This window comes from Puma concolor, chromosome D2 (genome assembly GCF_028749965.1).
Source record: "Puma concolor isolate L17-30 chromosome D2, mPumCon1.1.hap2, whole genome shotgun sequence".
In the NCBI taxonomy this organism is placed as follows: Eukaryota; Metazoa; Chordata; class Mammalia; order Carnivora; family Felidae; genus Puma; species Puma concolor.
The window spans coordinates 38,009,670-38,030,500 of NC_141677.1; the positions used below are offsets into that span (position 1 = coordinate 38,009,670).

General features: G+C 43.3%; 1 protein-coding gene across 24 annotated transcripts in view; it reads right to left on the minus strand.

Annotated features, from left to right (window-relative positions):
• KCNMA1 (potassium calcium-activated channel subfamily M alpha 1) overlaps positions 1-20,831 on the minus strand; it is a 739,980-nt gene that overhangs the window by 89,447 nt on the left and 629,702 nt on the right. For 18 of the 24 annotated variants that reach the window (XM_086680093.1, XM_086680079.1, XM_086680078.1 and 15 more), the window contains one exon: positions 10,324-10,417. In XM_086680093.1, the coding sequence (XP_086536219.1) occupies positions 10,324-10,417 (94 nt within the window). Of the gene's footprint in view, positions 1-10,323; positions 10,418-14,872; positions 14,960-20,831 lie in introns of all 24 variants that reach the window. The other 6 variants (XM_086680076.1, XM_086680088.1, XM_086680099.1 and 3 more) reach the window with 1 other exon arrangement.

Genomic DNA, 20,831 nt, shown 5'->3' on the forward strand with positions numbered 1-20,831 from the left:
GCTAAACTGAGATTGATGGAGCTTATATAAACAAAAGAAAGTTCAAGCATTTGCCACTGAGCACAACAACCAACATTGCCATGGTCAGAGGAGGCCCAGGACAAGACCTGGCAGTTTGCTGTACACAGAAAGGAAGACCACCAGAAACCTCTCTGAACAAAGCATCCCAGCATCACTGATTCACAAAATGATTAAGAGAACCCATTCAAATGTCCTCAGACAATTCCTCAATGACCACTTAGTTGGAATCAAGGGCAATACTAGATATTGTCTTTCCTATCTTAATTATTTTATACATTTCCCCAACTCACAAAGTAATCTCGACTCCCATAAAATGCACCATAATTGATTCAAGGCTCATTTGTCATTTACCACTGAGCCATGTACATGCGTTATTTTAGGATAACAGGAATGCCATGAGGTGAGGTCTATCTGCTGCAGAGTTGTTAAATGGGCACAATTTTGTCCCCCACAAGGTCTGTACACTAAGTTTACAAAGCCTGTAAACTCTCAGTACCTCAGGATGTCACTATATTGTACAATATGGCCTTTAAATAAGTAATTAAATTAAAGTGAGGTCATTAGGATGGGCCCTAGTTGAATATGGCTGCTTAATTTATAAGAAGAGGACATTTTGACATGGACATGTGCAGAGGGAAGACATGTGACATGTGAAGATAGTGGTATAAGTCAGACATCTAGAAACCAAGGAGAGAGACCTGGAACAGAGTCTTCCTTCTCCTACTCAGAAGGAACCAACCCTACTGACACCTTGATCTTGCACTTTCAAAATCCAGAACTATGAGAAAATCAATTTCTGTTGCTTAAGACCACAATAGTAAATATCTTACTTAGGACCACAATAGTAAATGGCAGAGCCTTAGGAAACTCATACAAGAGTCCACCTTGAAAAAGGAGCATGAAGTATCAGATATCAGTCCCTAGAAGGAACCCAAGCTGCCCTTCTTGTGCTTCCGTCTCACCTGTTCACTTCATGGAGAAAAGCATCCTGCCACCAGTTTAGGAATACATGGAATTATACCAGAAATACACAATATCTTATTCAAAGAGTTTGGGCCATGTCCCTTCCCTCCTCAGCACCACCTCACCCCAACACATGTATATAATTAGATCTAAGAGGGAACTTCTCTCTAGTCTTTAACTTGTATCCACATTTTTGGATCCATACCTATGACAACCCAGCTCAAAAGAAAAAGGAAGCCTGTGCACCAGCTAGTTAATGTATTCATCTGAACCAAGAGTCGTTCTCCAAAGGGTACATTTTGGGGGTGGATCACTGAGGGCAGGAAACCACTATTTCCTTAGTGATGATATGACACAGTGGCTCCACATCTTGGCTTATCTACCACTTGTTACATTGTGCTTTGCCTCAATGTCTTCATCTGTAAAATGAGTGTTAATCACCATCATGACTTAATGGATTCCATTTGAGGACTCCATGAGTAAAGTCCTGTCATGCACTTAGCATAGAACCTGACACAGAGCTTTCCTTCAAGAAGTGTTAACTACCATTATTATTATCATTCTTTATACTCTGCTAACAACCCACCCATTTATTTGTAGCTCTTCTGAAAGGAGACAGTAAAGGTAGAGCACTTCAATAATACAAATGCAGAGTTACTACAATTATTTCTACTACTGTTGCTACTATGAGTGGCTAGCCACTGTGAGTTGAATTGTTACAAATGTTGCAGGGCTGAAATTTTTACCTACCTTTTATGATTTACTCATCAAGGTAACACTTGCATGTAATTTCTGCTGTGACTACACATTTGTGTGCCTGGGAAAGAGACTGGATAAGTAACATGGCTAACGTGGCTCAGCCAGAGAGAGGAGAGGCAAGGTTTGAACAGACAGGTCTTGACCGGAAGCCAATGCCACTTGGCCCCGTTCCACCCCCTCCCACTTACAGGAGGCAGCTGGATCTTGTTCCTTCTCCATTGCAGAGCCCTGAAGTACAGTGCCCTGAGCTGCAAAGACAGGCAGACCAGCATGGCGGGCATTCATGAAATGCACAGCTTGTGTGAATAATCAGTAGGAAATTGCCCCAAGAGCCTTTGTCAGGACAACGTGCTAAGGAGAGCCTCAATAATCGATTAAGCCTGGGACAGCTTTTGCCTTGTCCCGGTATCTGAAGGCTCTGTGCAGGAATACCCTCATTTTTATAGCAACTAAGGAGCTCCAGTGAGTTAAATTTTTCATATCTATGCTTCTTGAATCTTAGCTCACACCTCCAAAGTCCACAGCTAGAAATTAAGTATGCCTGACTTCAAATAAAGAATAGAAGATCATTGTTTTGAGGGTTTGCAGAGCGAGGAATGCCACTTGCCATCAATTAATCTGAGGAAGTGAACTAAATGCCCTGCTACAGCAGAAACACAAAAAGCTTGCCTGGAAGACAAGTGCCTAAAGCAAAACCACAAATCCCTTTTCTAGCAAACCTGCTGTGAGGAAGCCGGTATTATATTTTAAAGAGCACAGTTTCCCTTCCAGGCAAATACAGCAAATCCCAGTTTTTCTGTGGCAGTGGGTTCAACACTGGCCTTCAGAAATGTACATTAAAGTATAAGTAAACAAACCAACACACACACACACACACACACACACACACACACACACACACACACACAAGGAGGGGGGTGAAAAAGGAAAGTTACAACATGCTCTTTGTTCTTTTTTTTAAGTAGGTTCAAGCTGGAGCCCAGCTCAGAACTTGAACTCGGGACCCTGAGATCAAGAGTTAGATGCTTAACCAACTGAGCCACCCAGGTGCCCTGTAATATGGTTTCTGAATTGTAACCTTTACTTGCTTGAGCTTTGGGGCTTCATTTATCATCTCATAGAGGCTCTCTCGTCATTCCACGCATCCCATGTAGGTTGAGGCCCCACCCTGCAGTGGTCTCCCTGGGAGATCAGAGGCTGGATAAAACGTGAGAGAATTTCTCAGCCTTCTGCAGGCTTCTTGTCCCGGTGGCAAAAACTAATTCTGTGGGGTGGATCTATCAATGTCAAGTGCCATTGTGGAACTGTTGGGATATTTTTGAGGCCTCACAGTTTGTCTCATATGTTCCCCCTGAAGCTTCCCTCCTCCATAACCAGAGACAGTTGTTTTCCCTTCCTAGGAGTTCCTATAGAAGTGAGAGATGCTCCTTCAGAGATAATAATTTGCATTTTTGTCTCATCCATTAGATGTGGAGCTTCCTGAGGGCAAGGAACTCCTATTTTACTCTTTAGCAAATTTCCAGAACCCAGCAGAGGACACAGCAGATGCTTAATAAACAACCAACTAACAAGAGGAACTGATGAATGATCTCTAGTCTGACTCTAATTCCTTGACTCTTAAGCCAGTCAATGCAAACTCACCAGACCTTTTTGGGAGACCAGAAAATGTGCCCAGTGACAGTTTACTCACCTTTGATATCTTGAGACAGTTTGCTGTGGGAACAACCAAGGCTCTTGCACTGTTTTTCGCTTTTCAAGGACTATATTTGAAACAGGGCATCTTGATCTAAAGGGAGACTCTGAAAACAGGACTTTAACTGGCCCCGCTGTCTGGAGTGTTCCTGGATCCAGATGCTGTAGCTGATCAGCGGGGAGGACTCATGTTTGATCGCCAGTGGTGGTCAAGACAGGTGTTCTGAACGAAGCAACTATTCAGTGCTCCACTGTCAAGTCTGAACATTTCTGTAAGGAGAGCCCCTATGACATCAGGTTTCTTTCACTGTTCTGACTTACGGAGGCAGTGGTTCTCATACCAGCTGCATCAGCATCACCTGAGAGCTGGAGAGAAATGCAAATTCTCAAGCCCAGCCAGACCTACCGAATCAAGCTGTTTTACCAAGATGCTGTAGATGATTCTGATGCATGCCTAAGTTTGAGAACCATTGCTATAAAGTGTTGCCCAGATGGAGAAACTATATGGTTTGAGTCAGTCCTACCAGAGATAGCAACTGTTTGCAGCATACCGACTAAAAGGCTATGGTTCTATCCAGCAAGGCCAGGGACAGAGCGATGCAAGCAAAGTGTCTAGGTGCGGAATTTAAGGAGGCACCTCATATGGCTCACCCTAGTCCTGGACCTCTTATCTAAATGGATAATTACAGGACGGATGACAAAAACACATCCAGGTTGCCCACCCTGCCTCTCTGTGACTCTCTGGAACCTGAACTGTTGTGTCACTTGATGGGGTTCCCAACATGGATGCTACACTCATATTCTCTCTGTTGTTGACTTCCACTCCCATGAGCTAATCAGCGAATAAGCAAACATAAAAAGGCAAATGAAATATTAGTTCTTGTGAAGTACGCTTAAAAGTCAGTTTTCTAGTCTCCTTTCTCGTCATTTTTTCTGCCACTCCATGAAAGAAACAAGGCAGTTAGTAACTAAGTCCTGTTCAAGAACGACAGGCCATACAAGTGAGTGTCTGACTGTGCTGAAGAGTGTCTCAGGCGGACCTCCTCAAAAGGGCTCATAGCTGGGTGTTCAGCACCATAAATAATCTGCCTCATTCTGGGGTGTATTTCATTTCTGGGTGGATACTATTTCCTGTTATGTTGCAAGGATACTGACTTTTGGCTCCTACCTTGGCTCATCCTTCAACACTGCCCCTGCCCTCCTGTGTAATGAGCATCTCTCCTGAGACACAGCTGCCCCCACTTCCCCCCCCCCACCCAACCCCCATCCCCCACTAGATGGCCATCCCTGGAGCCACCTTGACAAAACCAGGCTCTTCAGGCCAGGCTCTAGCCACTCTGTCAAAACTAAAGTCCCTTTCAACTTCTCTGTATCTATCTACATACATTTTTTTCCCTGCCTAACAAGTAAACAGTGAAGAGCTACTGCCACCTAATACGTCATCTCTTGGTAGGCAGCCACCACTCTAAAAGCAAGAAGGAAATTACTGCCTTTGTGTCTGGGAGACAACCTGGGAGGACTGACAGATTCTTCCGTCCTAGAGGAGAGCGTGCATGATGCTCTCGAAACGAGAGGTTGGGATAATAACCCTCTGCTGCACATGCAACTTGTCCAGAGACCCGTGTCAAATCCACCCAAGCCCTGGTATGATGAGCCCCCCTATTTCTTTCTTTTCCAGTCCTGTGAGGGCCTGTCACTTGCTATTTGTGCATTCAGAGGTGACTTTACTTGGCTAAGCTGTCCCTGCCTTCCTTCTTCATTCTGCCAGTTGCAAAGAACAGCAAGAGTGGCATTCTGTCCCCAACTTGGACTGGGCTCGGGAAATTTTGCCATTTGCTATTACGAGAACCTCTCAAGTTGGCAGTCCTCACCAAAGACCCTATAAAAGGTATGAGGTGAAAGAGAGAAATGGGCCTTAACAAGCAGATGAGTTTATTTCAGTTGATGATCAGTAAATGCCCAAGAAGATAATCTGTTTTCCTCAAATCATATTTCCCCTCCTATTCAGCAAACTGATCTCTAATATTTTCTAGGTCTCGGGACATGAACTCCCCTCACCTGTTCAATTCCTCTGTTTTCAGTATTGCCAGTGATCCTTGCTAGCCTGGCTGTGGGCCATCTCTTCGGTAAATTGTCTACCCAACACATCCTACATGAATCGTCATGGCTCATGGCCCCTCTATCTTACTCCTCCAAGTTTCCTAGGTCCTGGAGAAGCAGGTGTAACACCAACTGATGTCAGGAATGCTGTGTGTCCTTCTTGGGAAGAGCGGGGCCCACTTCTGCTCCACTATTCTATAGGAGACCCTGAGTGGTGTGGCACCCAAAGGACCTTGGCAGAGGGTGGGGCTGGCTGGGCCTTCCCTTCACACCTCTCTATTTCTGTAACGTGTGTCTTCACAAGGCTGCCCTGATGGAGAGTCCTAAACGTCTCCTGACAATGTCACCAGTGATCCTCCCAAAACACTGCCTCCTCAAGAACTTGCAAAGGTTTCCCAATGCCTATGACAGACAAAGGCTTACATGAGTAGGTGCAAGAATACTCTCATACTTCCAGCTCCGGTTATGTCACCCCAGGGACCCCTTGTTCCAACCACACCAAGCCTCTTACAATGGCCCGAGCATTCTCCTTATTTCCTCCACTGGACAGAACAGTGAAAGAGTTCATAATATGGGCTTAGAAGCTAAACCACCTGGGTTCAATCTTCCTAATTAGGTAAGACTCACCAGATTCACTAGACTTTACATCTCAGTTACTCAGCTTCTGCATCGGTAAAATGGGGGAAAGTATAATTCTTACTCATGGAGTTATAGTTAGGACTCAGTGTGTTCAAAGGCATAACACTCTGGGAATGATGATGCCTGGCATCCAGTACAATGAACAAGGGTAGGTATTGGTATTACTAGAGAACTCTCCTCATCAGTCAGGGGTAGATTTAATAAACCTTCCTTCACAAACCAGCCTCAGCCTCCCACACTAGGGGTAATGACATCTCTCTCTGTTCTCACGGCCTCTGCTAGTACATCTCCAAGCTCCTTCTACTCTATTTGCCATACACACTTGTCTGTCTCCTACATTAAACTGAGATCATTTTGAAGACAGAGACCTACTGTAACCCATCTTACTTTTCACTCCTCGAAGACTTTCTAGGCCTTGAATACAGTAGACTTCGATAAACATTTGCTGGGTGAGAATTAATCTGAGAAAAGGAACAGAAACAGCTGAAATGCACAGCGTTTTTGGGTCCCATTTGAGAATATGGTGCGAGAGCCCAGACGTTTACTCTGTACTGCCTACCCAATGGAGAAATATTCCTAGGATCCAACAGCATTTGTGAATACAACTACGTGAAGGTGGCTGTGGAAAGAACTGAATATGATTGTAAGCTGGGCAGGGATTGAAGCAGTCCATGAATCTGCTTCAATTGTAGCCAAAGTGGTGCCCAGTGTCCTTTTTTTCCCCCCTAGAGAGTCTTTCTAGAGAGCTTTCATTTGATGTTCTGTGGGGTCTGTGAGACCCCCAAATTAAGAACACTTGACTTAGTTATCTAGAGACAATATGCTTGCCCTCTACGGCCTTGCAATGGAAGGGAAACACAGCCCTCCTCCCAAGGCACAGACTCAGTAGCAGAGACAAGTGGACAATGAGTGCTTGTTGATTTTAAAGGGAAACTAGGAGAAGCTCCTTAAATCATTCCATGTTAAGAGACCAACAAGGAATTCGAATAACAAGAATCTGGGAAACTCCATGGCCCGCTCCTCCTTCGGGGGATGGGAAGCCAAAGGTTATCTGTCATGACACAGGAATGCCTGGCTTGGAGCACAGACGGTTGCCATTTGGCTCAGTCTGGCTGCGAGAGTTGTTGTCTGTCACGGTGACTAAAAAACATAGTGCATCAGGATCCAGACACACAAAACGAAGCTGTTCACCTAATGACTGTGCCGAGAGTTAAGTGACACTGAAAAACCAGGGTATGTCTGATACCAGAACAAAGGGGAGACAAAGACCATTAGTGCAGAGTCCCGGCAGCATTTCATGCTGGCGGATGGTTTGCAAGAAACCCTCGCGCAGAGCCTGTTTTATTTGCAGAAGCCACAGTGGTAAATTAAAGCCCATCCTAGCCCATTCTGGGCTCTCCGGTTTCTCTTGGAGCTGTTCCTATCACTGCCCATAGGCCACTAAAACCTTTCCACGTTCAGAATGATTGATTCCGCTCAAACAAGCAAGCCGCAAACTCATGTCGAAAAACTCACTTCAAATAAGTCATTAGCTTCCTTTATGGATTTTTCAGGTCATGAGGAATAGGACCTAGGAGCCCTGTCTTCTGCAGAGAAGAAAGGGAGTATGTGAAGAGGTGGGGCGACCTGGAGAAGCCACCAGATGCTGCATGAGCCCCTCTCTCTTTTCAGTCAACAAGAGACGTATAACAGAAACAGGTCCTGGCAACCTCACTGTCAGGGCCAGGTATTCCAACCAAACGAAACTGCACGTGCTGGAAGTGAAGGGAAAACGACAGCTCAGCACCCTGTCTTTGTCTCCAGAGCACTTGGGACACAGAAAGTCATGGCAAGGAAGGAGTGTCTGAGACTTTGACTCCTCGTGGGACAGGCTGTTTCAGCTGAGCCGCAAGTGAGACCGTGGGGGGCAGGTGGGAACAGAAGTAGCTGTGGCCGTTGTGGTAGCCCAAAGGCACCAATACCAGAAACCCAAGTTCCGTAGCTTGGCAAGCTTCGGCTCACCGCCTGACCCACGTTTAGCAATTCTGATGTACCACGGAGCAGACAGCTCCAGCCCGGGATGACTGCTCCCTCAGCCCCTCTCCAACAGGCAATGAAAGCAAGACCCACTTTGAAAATTCTCCCCCATCATGCAAACTGACATAGGCATGCTTTTCAAAAACCCACAGCCAATCTGTTGATCATTACTTATTTACAAAGGCCTTCGGGCAGAAAGTCCTGTAAAAACCATACTTGATACGGTATACACTAGCTTTTTCTGCTTGTGGAAAAAAAGTCCCCCCAAGGCTACCTCAAACCATCACTTTCTATTGCACATAAAATGTAGCGTGTAACACTAAAGTATTTAATATATATGGTATAATATATCTACAGGAAAGGCATTTGTGTAGAAGTATGTTACCCTGGATTTGGTAATTTGATGTTTTGCTGAAGGCTACGACTTAAAAAAGCTTCCACCTCGTACAGAAGACCTGTCATCTTGGTACCCAAGAGCCAACAGAATAAAGAAGTACCCTTAAGCAGCAAAACTTTGACACAGCTTTGAAGCATATGAAAACAGTATAACGCCTCAGAATTATTATTACTCAAGATCAAAGAAATGAGCCATACTTTACATAGCAAACAGGGACAGGGAATTTGGCTCCAAAGGTTTCAGATTTTTCAGACTTCTCTTTATTTATTTACTTGCTTCTCTAAATTTAGGCAAAAGAAAGCGCCTGGGCTTTTCTCTACTTTACATGGATAAAACTATTAGCATTAGATAAGGCGATTACCTAAAGGTGAGTAAATAGGAAACGAATGGTAGCATGACAACTGGCATCGTAAAAATGAGAAGCTTGGCAGTTGGTGCATTTCATTGCTCCTCATAAAGTGTAAACAAGCATGTAAATCAGCAACACCCCAGCAAGATTGAGCGAACGGGCAGGCAGGGGACTGGTAAGGAAACATTTAACAGGAAGAGACGATCATAACGGAAAAGGACATGGGGCCAGGGGCTTCTTCCATGGGAACCTGTGCCCTGGACCGCATGGAGGACTGCCCCGTCTGTGTCCCAGAAGGGTGGCCGTGGAAGGCCAGGAAGATGCGAGTGAATGGAGGGAGGGAAAAGTAGGGGGAAGTGGCCATAATTGTATTTCAGTAATCAAAGGGAGGAGAGCAGCCAATGGCAATGAAAAGAAGAAAGAAACATCAAGATGGCAGGTATTTCCAAGGCAGTTATCATTCAGGGGTCACTCTTGTTTCATCACTGGGGTGCTGGAGAGTTAGGATGTTGGAGGAAATAAGCACATGATTGGCAGATGAGTCGCAGACAATCTGGGGAAATGAAAGATGAAGAGGCCCGGAAGAGAAACCTGCAGAAGTCTGTCAAAATCTGGTTTCATTTGCCATTTCTGAGAGGAAGCCATAGTCAAGACAGAAAGAAGGATGGGAAGGAAGGAAGGGGGAAAGAGGGAGGAAAGAGAGGAAGTGAGGAAGGAAGGAAGGAAGGAAGGAAGGAAGGAAGGAAGGAAGACAGAGAAAGAGTACACACACGCCGTATTTCATAATTAATACTGCTTTTAGCCTGAGCAGAACTGGATTACTTTTGAACTTTGCTTTGGCAAGTCCACAGATTATTAGACTTTTTTATCAGTCAAAATCAATTAACAGAAATTTGATTTCAATCGACAGGATAAAAGGAAGGTAATCTTCAGGTTCATTTTTGATTGTGATGATACATCTCACATATGGCCTTAAGTACAGAAAACAGTCCTCGGAGGGACTCCAGCAGAAAGAGACTTGCCGGAGGCAAACTAACCACATGAGTTCCTCTGATTGGTTGCCGCCGTCATTAGTGCCACTGCTGTTTAGGAACTACACATAGACAGGACATGGTGACAGCTAAGACTTTAAAGCCTATGTATTTTTCAAACAGCTTTTCAAACTGTTTTTCATGACAGAATTTTTTCAGCTCTATCATTAACTGCTGACAAGCTGACAGAATAAATACTCCAGCCTTTAAGAAGCCACCTAACGATTGGTCCCCTCCCCCGCCTCGTGCTTGCTGGGGAGGGGCGGCTCAGGGCCTGGGCAAGGCGGGGAGGGGGCCGGGAGAGGAGGAGAAGGCGCTCAAGGGGGACCCGCATGGCCCGCGGCCCCTCTTCTTACCTCATCAGCTTGGGTGAGGAGCTTGGTGAGTTCCGCATGCCTCCGTTCCGTTGCTTTTTTTTGGGGGACAGTGTTGATGGCGGCTCATCTTCAACTGGAAATATAGGCAGCTCATGAGATTATGAACAGTTTGAGGGCAGACCGTGAAATACAGGCAAGCTATCAAAGGACACACACTCACGGCTCAGTCACTCACTAGGAATTCATGGCTCTTTTAGGACCCAGTGACAAAGACCAAATGCGTTAGTCAAAGAGGCCGGCTTCGAAAAGGTGAAACCATCACCCCTTAACTCTCCAGCCTTTGAACATGCACTTTAAACAGACTAAACCAGTTTGTAAAAGCCCTACCATAAGAAAGGAAAGAACGCATGATTTATCTGTATATAAAATATATTACATATATGGGAACACTCAATCATTTTTCTTAGAGTTAATTTTAGTTACTTTGTTGAGTAATCGAATGGGTTTTCTCATAAGCAAAATCAGAAATAAAGTTGTATGGGAAATAGCAGCATAGTAGCTGCCAACCAGCTGATTCTACAAATAAACCAACGTAGCTGGTGCCTAATCCCTGCACGCCAGACGAAGAGCCTTGGAAAGAGGCAAGGATTTGAGGCCTTGACAGCCAATGTTTCAGTCAGTCAGCGCTGGGAACACTGATGCATGCTCAAGGATCCATAGCCCATCTCAGCTCTTGTCCCTGTACCTCCCTAGAGGGAGAGCATGTGGGGTCGTGCACAGAGGATCCTTTTTTAACTCATTAAGACTGGGCTGTGAGTTTGGAGAACAAGGCCGGAGAAGAGCACCCACATGAAGGAGGAGGTTGCCATTGAATGGCATCTCGGATGATGTGGTGGGGGCAGGGAGGGAGGGCAGCATAGGGGTTTGGAAACCAAAGGCTGTTTTCCAAATGTCTAAACCACACAGATCGCTAAGCAATATGAAGGTTCGCTCACAAACAACACAGCACACTCTACTGCTTTTGCCCAAAGACACCCGCTAATAAGCTTTATAGATGTATTAGCCTGCATCATGCTTCTTTTTAAGAGAACTGCTTGATAATTAGCAGATGCGCACCCAGCCTGTCACCCAAGGGCATCAGCGGCAAAAGTCTAGCCCTCCTCTCCCCACCCCCACAATTCAGGCTAAAGCTGTAATGTCAAGAAGGAAAAATAGGTTCCTTGGATTCTTAGAGTTGACTGCAACACAGACTGGGAGGAAGCACCCTTGAAACTCAGAATGCACGGCCGTTACCTTAAAGCTAAGAAGAGAAATATTAGCAGTGATGACATCAAAAGAAGCTTGACATACGTTAATGGTGTACAAGTCTTGGGTGGGGGGACAGCGCCACCTCAGCTACTCGAGAATGCCCAGGAAGACCCATATCAGGACATGCCTTATATGGTACTTTCCTGAAAACCCTAAATAAATTTAGTGTTACCATACATGGTTCCAAGGGATCATAATAATCCAACTATCTTCCAAACCTGCTTCAGAGTGTCCCACTTCGTAGGTTCCCCTAATCCACTGTTAGTCTGGGGTCGTCTATATTCTGGCTGACACGTGGAAAGGGAGCAAGAACGCGGTTTGAGGTGAGAGTGATTCCAGAAGGCAAGGAAGCACCTACAAATGCCCACAGCCCACTCACTCCAGCAGCTGCTCCCCCGCCCCATTCCCCCTGAGGCCCAGGCTCAGGCTGCGACCCTATCAGTCACTTAGGGCTCCAGGCAGGAACTATGTGGCTGGGAGGATATCGCATCTTATCAGAAATGAGTATCCACAGCAAATCACACAGAGACTAAACAGCACTTAAAAGATTAAAGGAAATAAATACAAGCCACATAAATGCTATTGAAAAAAATCACTTAGAGTTGATATGCATCTCTCAGCAAGCAAACAGGCACTCTTAGCTTGACCTGAATTCATCTTCCTTTCACAGGATAGGAGGCCAGGCATCCCAGGTTAATAATGGGGTAGAAAGGCAGTGAGAGAGGGAGAGAGAGAGAGACAGAGAGAGAGGGGGAGGAACAGGGAGACAGAGAGAGAGAGAGACGTGTGTGTCTAAGTATACTTTGGCGTTTTCCGCATCTAAGGATGGGGTAGAAAGTCTTGCATTGATTCCACCCATAATACAAGGTTGCCTTTTAATATGGACCGCTTACAGTTGTTGTACTGTGTTCAGGGTGACGTCGATTCGTTGAGTCACAGGACAGACTAAAATAATGTGTGCATGTGAGTGGGTCTAGTGGGGGTGAGTGTCCTTGCTTCTCTATCACACAGGCCTCCTTAGGCTTGGAGTGACATATCCAAAAAGGTTCTTCACCTAACCTAAGCTACTATGACTTAGCCTCATTCAAGGACCCCAGATGTTACCATGGTTTTGTCCAATTTATACGCTGAGTCTATTTTAGTTAAGACCTGAACAGAAGTCACACTCATTGGCGTTTCTGTTGGATACCTCTGCTTAACTGTTGTTTCCCCATTGGCCCTGGACCTATAATAACCCACTTTGGTTAAGCGTGGGTTATCCTTGCACCTTGTCACTGTTTGTTTACCTGCAGCGATCTTCAAATGGAAGACATGTAAGTTACCCAGCTCCAGGGAGACACTTCGTTCTAGTGCTAAAATTATACCTCCTTCTACGCAAGGAAACTATTTATTTTCATTGCAACTCACAAAGATCATCCATCATAATCATGCTGCATTTAAACTGGGATTTGTTCTCTTAAATGAAACTCATGTTCAAAGGTTTCCTCCTGCACTCACAGGCGTAGAAATGCAGATCTGTTCCCTGAAGAAATGGGGTGGGGGGGGGGGAATGTCTTCAGCTTAAATATATGAACGCTGGGTAATGGAGACCATTACATATGGCTTAGATCCCATGAGAGAAGTAGTGATAACTTCTTTCTCATAAGTAGGTTATAAACCATATTTAATTATTAGCCTTTCTATGGATTCTATCAATTTCTGCATATTTAAAGAAAGCAGACCTAGAAAAACTTTTAGTTAAGCTATAAAATATAATTTTCATTTCATGGCTTCTGTGACTACACGAAAGGAGTAAAAATTGAATTACAAAGGAGACTTAAATTTACTTACTTTCACGAGAGACAAACGTATTGAAGTAATTGGCCAGCACCTCCTGTCAATGCACATTTTCAGGCTCCTACTTAGACTGCGTTTTGGCTAATTTGGCTAATTACAATACACCTCTGTCTCCATCATTTTCACCTGCACCACACTGTGGATGATATGATCTCTGAAAGGAACCTGACTTGCCAGCTTCTTTAAAACACAAACAAGTTCAGGAATCTTACGTGGAATTTTTATAGGAGCTGAACTCCATCCAGTCTCCAAGTCCTCATAAAATTCAAGGGCTTGTTTTTGCACATCCCTAAGTATAACACTTAATGTGCTGTTGTAACTTCCCAGAGCTCACTTGTCTAATAGGCACTGAATCTAACAGTTTTACAGTTTGGGAAGACTCAGTGCTAGAAAAATGTCAGGCAAGTCTAATGAGGCTTCAGATCCCTTGGTTTGCGCTAGAGTTTAATTTAAAGTTACAATGATGTTTTAACATGTTTGCTTATACTTGACTAAAGAGGATTCATTATTTCAATGACATAACCTCCAGACAATGTTCTGGGAATTGATTTAAGATGTGGTGGTAATTCCAACAGCCTTAATGCAGAGTCGAACATCTGTAACAACATTTTACTCGACTCTTCATCGGCATTCTGTTTTCAAGCGAAAGCAAGGCAACATCTTCCAGAAACACTGGCCAGAACTCTGGGCTTATTTCAAGATGATCCTATATTTTACTGGATTTTTTTTTAAAACAGAAATCTCTTTTTTTATTGGCGTCGCCAGCTTGCAAACACTGTGTCAGGGTTACCAACGCCTCTTTGTGGGCCTTTTGAGTAAAATGGGGCCAGGATTCCACCTTTCAGCTTTCCCAAATAGCCCAGTGCTGACATGTGATGGATCTTATGCTCAGCTCCAGCCTGGGGCACATTCCTTCTTCCCTGTTTCCTCCACAGGGTTTAGGGGGATGAGGCCCTTTGACACTTAAAGGTGAATTTGTTGGCTGGAGTTAAAAAACAGTTCAAAGCAAATAAATTCGGAAATGCAATAAAAGGCAAACAACCCATAAACATGAGTCGACTGGCTATCTCCGTTACATTATGAATCACCACATCTGGAGAAACCCACATCTGCACACACTTAGCAGGTCATTAGTAATGTCATATTCACACTGGAATCACTCAGAGTGAGCGGCATGCAAAGTGGCTTGAATGCAAAGGCATCTAGCTAACAGGGCTTCCGACTAAAGTCTTGAGCAAGCTGCTAGTTTGAGGGCAGGGTCACTTTAATTGTTATTTATTGTTTTCTATGGCTTTTCTCTTTGGTCTTTTGCTGCCCAACAAGCTGAAGGCATGCTGAAATCAACAATAGTACATCTTTCTTCTTCAACTGAGCTCAGCATGTTAAGCTAGAACACTAAGGGGTGCAGTTATTAAAATAAGGACGGGCTCCAGAGCTCCTTCACCTGGCTCGGTCACAAGCCGAGAATTGTGAGTTGTGTCCTTGAACTCAAATGGGTCTTTGGGATAGCGCGATCTAGCTGCAACCTTGACTGCCAAACAATAACGAGAAAAAGAAAACGGAAATGAATCCTCTGCAAAATTTTTCATTAGGAAAGTTCCAAACAAGTTTTAACATTGAATAGAATGATCGCTTTACATGAAAAGGGAAGTTTCTTCCTCACAGCTGAACTGCAGTTTTTCTTTTTCTTTTCTTTTACCCCGATGGCTTCTTGAAATTCTTTTTGCTGGGTTTTTGTCATCAACGTCAGAAGGGATAATATGTCAGAAAACAATATTGTTTGTGCAATAATTTCCAAAAACCTACAGAGGACCCTTCTCCCCTATGACATAATACACAGACACCAAAAACTCAGTTTAGCCGCAAGACCAGACCCATTATTTCCTGAAGTCTGCTAGAATGCATCCTACTGACTAATCATTATATTGCAAGTTATCAATCTTCAATGTTAAAGTGTCATTTTCATCCCACACCGCAGGTTTGGTCACTTGGCCATGATTGCTGCCTAATTTGTATTAAATGCCATAGGTTTGGAACTCCTAGGAAGGAAGGATGTGTAGCATCTCTTTGTGTCATGAGTGACAAAAAAAAAAAAAAAAAAAAAAAAAAGTGGGTGTGTGTTTTCCATCTTTCAAGATACAAATCTTATTTTACTAAAACTGAGATTCGATCACAAAGAATGAGATCCTGCCATTTGCAACAATGTGGATTGAACTTGAGTGTATTATGTTTAGCAAAATAAGTCAGAGAAGGACAAACATCATATGATTTCACTCATATGTGGAATTTAAAAAACAAAGCAGATGAACATAGGGGAAGGGAAAGAAAACTAAGAGAAAGATAGAGAGGGAGACAAAACATAAGTTTGTTCTCTCTGAAACAGAACAAACTGAGGGTTGCTGGAGGGAAGTAGGTGGGGGATGGGCTAGATGGGTGATGTGCAGTAAGGACGGCACTTGTTAGGACAAGCACTGGGTGTTATATGTAAGTGATGAATTGCTGGGTTTTACTCCTGAAACCAATACTACACTGTATGTTGACTAACTTGAATTTAAATAAAGTTTTCTAAGGAAAGGAAAATAGGAAATTTTGCTTCTGGTATGTGTCTAATTTTGAGGATGGGGTAGAGATGGGAGAGAGACATATAGAGGCTGGCAAAAAAAGTGTTTAGCGGACTTAAAGCGTATATTTTATTTTAGTTTTTTTAATATTTATTTATTTTTGAGAGAGAGAGAGACAGACAGATGGTGAGCAGGGGAGGGGCAGAGAGAGAAACAGAGACACAGAATCCAAGGCAGGGTCCAGGCTATGAGATGTCAGCACAGAGCCCAACGCGGGGCTTGAACCCATGAGCTGTGAGACCTGAGCCAAAGTCAGACACTTAACTACTGAGCTACCAAGGCACCCCTTAAAGTGTGTATTTTAAATTTAAGACTGTTTACAATGAAAATAAACATTTGGCACAGGTAAAAAATGAACTAAAATAAAACCAGGGTAAGGAGAGAGGGTAAAGTTGCCAGACTAGGGATGTTAACAGTGTGCTTCCTACTTTCTGTATGTTTACCAAACTTTCTCCCCAAGAAAAATCATGTTAAGTTACAGTAATACCGTAATTTCCCAACAGGTAATTCACAATGGACAAAACTCCTAAGCTGACCCAACCTCTCTCTAATATGATGGAAAGGCTTAGCCTTTCCCCAGAAAATCTGGGCTAGTTAACTCTTCAAGGTCTTATAATGTGGCCACGAAAGAGCAATCCATGGACAGGAGCACAGAATGGCCCCTGCTTTCGGGAAGGATGTCTCCTGTCTTGTAATCATAGACTACCAGAACCCTGGCTGCCTGTCACACAAAACAGATGGGTGAGAAGGTGCAGATGCTTCCAGAAGCAATGAAGGAAAACAACAAGAACAACAAATGCCAGATAAATAATCCACACTGCAAGTTTGGTTTTATAATTGCTGTATAGGAGCACTTGACTGTTGGTTCAGGATGAATCCCATAAGTGGGAAATGTCATGTGCCCATCAGTGAGATTGAGCCACTAAGGAGGCTAGGACACAGTGAGGCAGGCATCAGAGCCAAGTTCTATGCCTAGAGGGTCATAAGCAGGTCATGAACATGGGGAAGTTATAGTGGGTGATATCCTTGGAATGAGGGCTTCTGGTCTGAAAACCTTGGGATAACATTCATTCCCCCCAGAAAACTGGTGAACATTTTGCAGTATTATTGATAAGACCAATCCATAAACCTATATTTTGAAAGATCATGGGGAATATTGATACACAGATGAAATACGAAAGGATGAAGGACACTATCTCTCAAAAGCAACGCCAACAATAATAATATTTCCAACACATAACATATGTAATTCTCTATAATTGAACAATCACTTTATCATTTACATTATCAGGCAGGATAATTTCACAACTTCTAGCCGAGGAACAGGAAATACATTTATTTGGAAAATCTAGAGGATGTGGGTTGAAAATAACACTAACCTGTCATTATGTAAAATGAGAATGGAAAGTATCTCCAAGTGGCCCTGCAGCCCCAGCATAGGCACAGGAGCACCTGCCCCCAGGTAGGCTGAGGGGGGCAGGGAGGGGAGGTTTGTTGGAGCTTTTTCATTTCTGGCTTTTGTAGAGCTAATAGGAGGATGGGGAGGGAGATTTTAAGGAACAATAGGTTATGTAGAAGCTAATCACAGGGTGTATTTCTGGCTCTATTCACTGCCTGGGAAACCTGAATTGTGTAAGTTTGAGTCCATCAACACAGAGTAATGAAAGAATTCAGCTCCTACATGGGAGAGAGGAAAAATACTATATAAATATACTAACAGAACCCACATGACCTGGATTGCAATGTTCTCTACGGAAACACTGCAGACCTAATGGATCCTCAAAAATCAAACAGGGTGGATTAGATGTTACCTCCCGAACCCATGCCCCCCCTCCCCATCTCAAACCATAAGCCTCATGTTCTATATGCATCCTGGTAGGAGTCCAACATTCATCAAAATGCCTTGTATCTAGAATCTCAGCTCGTATATCTTCGCTAAAAACTTGACCTGCTGTAATAACCTGCCCAATGCTCTGCTCTGCTCGGCATTTGGTAGAAAATTCCTTTTGGAGATCTGGTTGCCTTTGGCTCTTTCTTCTTTTTCCTTGGAACAGATTGTTTCTATCGTCTCAAGAGCAAAGAAAAGTCTCAAACGAAGACTAGATATTAGCTTCTCAGAGATAAAACACAAAGGTAAACAATGGAATTCTAAGCGCAAATACATGACTAAAATGAGAAATGCAAGAACTTCCTTGAATTAATGCTATGGAGTTTGGAGCTCGGGAAGGTAGTAGAAGATGGAAGATAACTTTTACTTTGAATCAAACTGTGAAAAAAATATACAGGAGTCCAACAAAACAGCCCCTTCTCAACTTTCCTTTCCTTCTTTCCCTATTCTTTACTCTAACACCAATGAGATTCTCATGGCTTTGAAGCCAAAGGGTGTATCTGACTCCTTTCTGTAGCCCTGGCATGTGCAGTAACTGTTGGTGGGAGACAAGTTTCAGAGTAAGGATGAGACTTGCCAAATGACCGGCATCAAGAGCTGCTTTCTTCTTATATTTCTCGAGTTCCAGGGTCAGCAAACTATATTCTGGAACACGTTTTTGTATAGCCCATAAGCTACAAATGTTTTTACATTTTTGAATGGTTGGGGGACAATCTATGAAGAACGATATTTTGTAACACATTAAAATGATAGGACACTCAAATTTCAATGGCTATAAATACAGTTTTGTTGGAGCATGGCCACATTCATTGACCTACTGTCTATGGCTGTTTTCACTGTACAACACAGTTGAGAAGTTGCAATAGAGATCTAGTGGCCCGCCAAGGCTGAGATGTTTACTAGCCAGCCCTTGATAGAAAAAGTTTGCTGATCTCTGCTCTCATTACTCTTCTCACATTTTCCTAGCCGTCCGGTTTCCAAAAATGACAGTGTGTTTCCCCATATGCCACGATGGCCAGACAACAAAAGGAACACACATGGAGCCCACTTCAAGTGCACAGATTTGGGGAAGTCGGGAGGGGCAGAGGTAGTTTAGTAGTTCGAAGGTCCCTGCTATCCAACCTGCTAGGGGTCTGGCAGGTCCCCTCGCATTTGGGGAAACCAGTCAGGTGAGTTTCCCATTTTCCAACTCAAGCGGAGTCAGATTCATCTACCCTGCACTTTGAGAATCCACATCGACCATGAGCAATTCCTTGAAGCTGTCAGTATGTGCTGCAAATCCACCCTGAGAGAGCCCGCACAAGACAACAGATTAACCATTAGACTAGATATGTTGAAAATATACAGCTTCAACCTTTCCCCAGCTAGCTCAGAGCGATATATAGATGATTATTTCAACCGTCAGCTGCCGCATAGATTTAAACCCCTGCACAATAACTCCTGGATTCATCTGCCCCTTGTCAAACTTGCACGGCTTTAGTTGGAGGATACATGGTGTGGCAGTTTCACTGTGAATCCAGAATGATCCAGACGGCTGCTGTCTCTTTGTTAACAGGAAGCCAAACTGATGAGTTTGTAATGCATTTCTTATCAAAGGTAGTTTCAGAAAAGAAAATGTGCCCCATCAGTTTGGTTAGAATTTCACATATAGTAGATTATGGGCTTAATCAGAACATCTCTGTTATTTTCATGAGGAAATAGATAATTCTGTATCCATCCCATTAAAATCACTTTATACTGATGAATTATGTATTTATAAATTTATAATTATCTTTGATTTTTTTCCCCTCCTTTCAGGATACTTAATAAAATCATCAGCTAGATCCCAGAAAACAATGGTACTTCATAGACACAAGCATGCTAATATATTTTTTTTAAGTTAATGCCGATCTTTTTGAGCTGTGTGTCTAGAATGATCATAGTGAATAAAGGGATTGTAATTTTCAACTCGTATGTTTAACAAAGACAAAATGGACTGTAATGGAATTTATGGAGCCTGTAAAGGAACTCTTTCTCTAATATGGTTTATTATCAAATAGATTTGGACTTACTGTAGGATAAATCAGGCCCCACTGAAATGTATCTGGAGAAAATGACTATAAGGTCCTGAACACTGCACCTGGCACATGGAAAGTGCTGCCATTTTTTTTGTTGTGCTTATTCAGTATGTAAAAGCCAGCATTAAAATTGTTATCTATCCCACCTTTATTTAAAATTCTGACATTTTATTCATCATGGATTTTTTGCACTTTGATTTAAAAAAAAAATATTGCATGAAACTATCACTTATCTTGATTACTGAGAGTTTTGGTGCCATCTTAAATTTGGTGTCCAAGGCAAGTACCTCACTCTCTTTCCTCAAACCCTGGCCCTGCCCTGCCCATTTCTCAAGAGTGTTCTCAAGAACCTGATGGGTCTGCCCACCCTGCCTGTCATTACAAAGACGTTATGTTAGTTAGTATCTGCATGTGTGTCTACACACTCTCTTGTTCAGAATGGGGCAAGGCAGATATAAAACCAGAGTTATTCTTTTGATCACTTCATGCTGTTTGCATGAGATTGTTAAGGGAGACCCTTGCAAGAAAGGTTTCCTTGTGGATTTACAAATTGTCAGACATCCAAAGGAGTGGAGAAAAGATCATACTGCCTCAGGAATCTGAGATTTGCCACCTGCCTGGGGTGAGAAACAGAACAGAGAGAAAGGGTCAGGTCTCTCATGGACTTAATTTCACACTTCACATCAACTTCTTCTGGTTAACACAATGTTGATTTACATTTCTACTTTGGGGTAAAAGTTTTTATTTGCTTATATGTTTTGACTCAGATGTTACCTTCCTTCTCTTTTAGTGTTTCTTCCCCCTAAACAGCTTCAAGCAAATATGACTGGCAGAAAA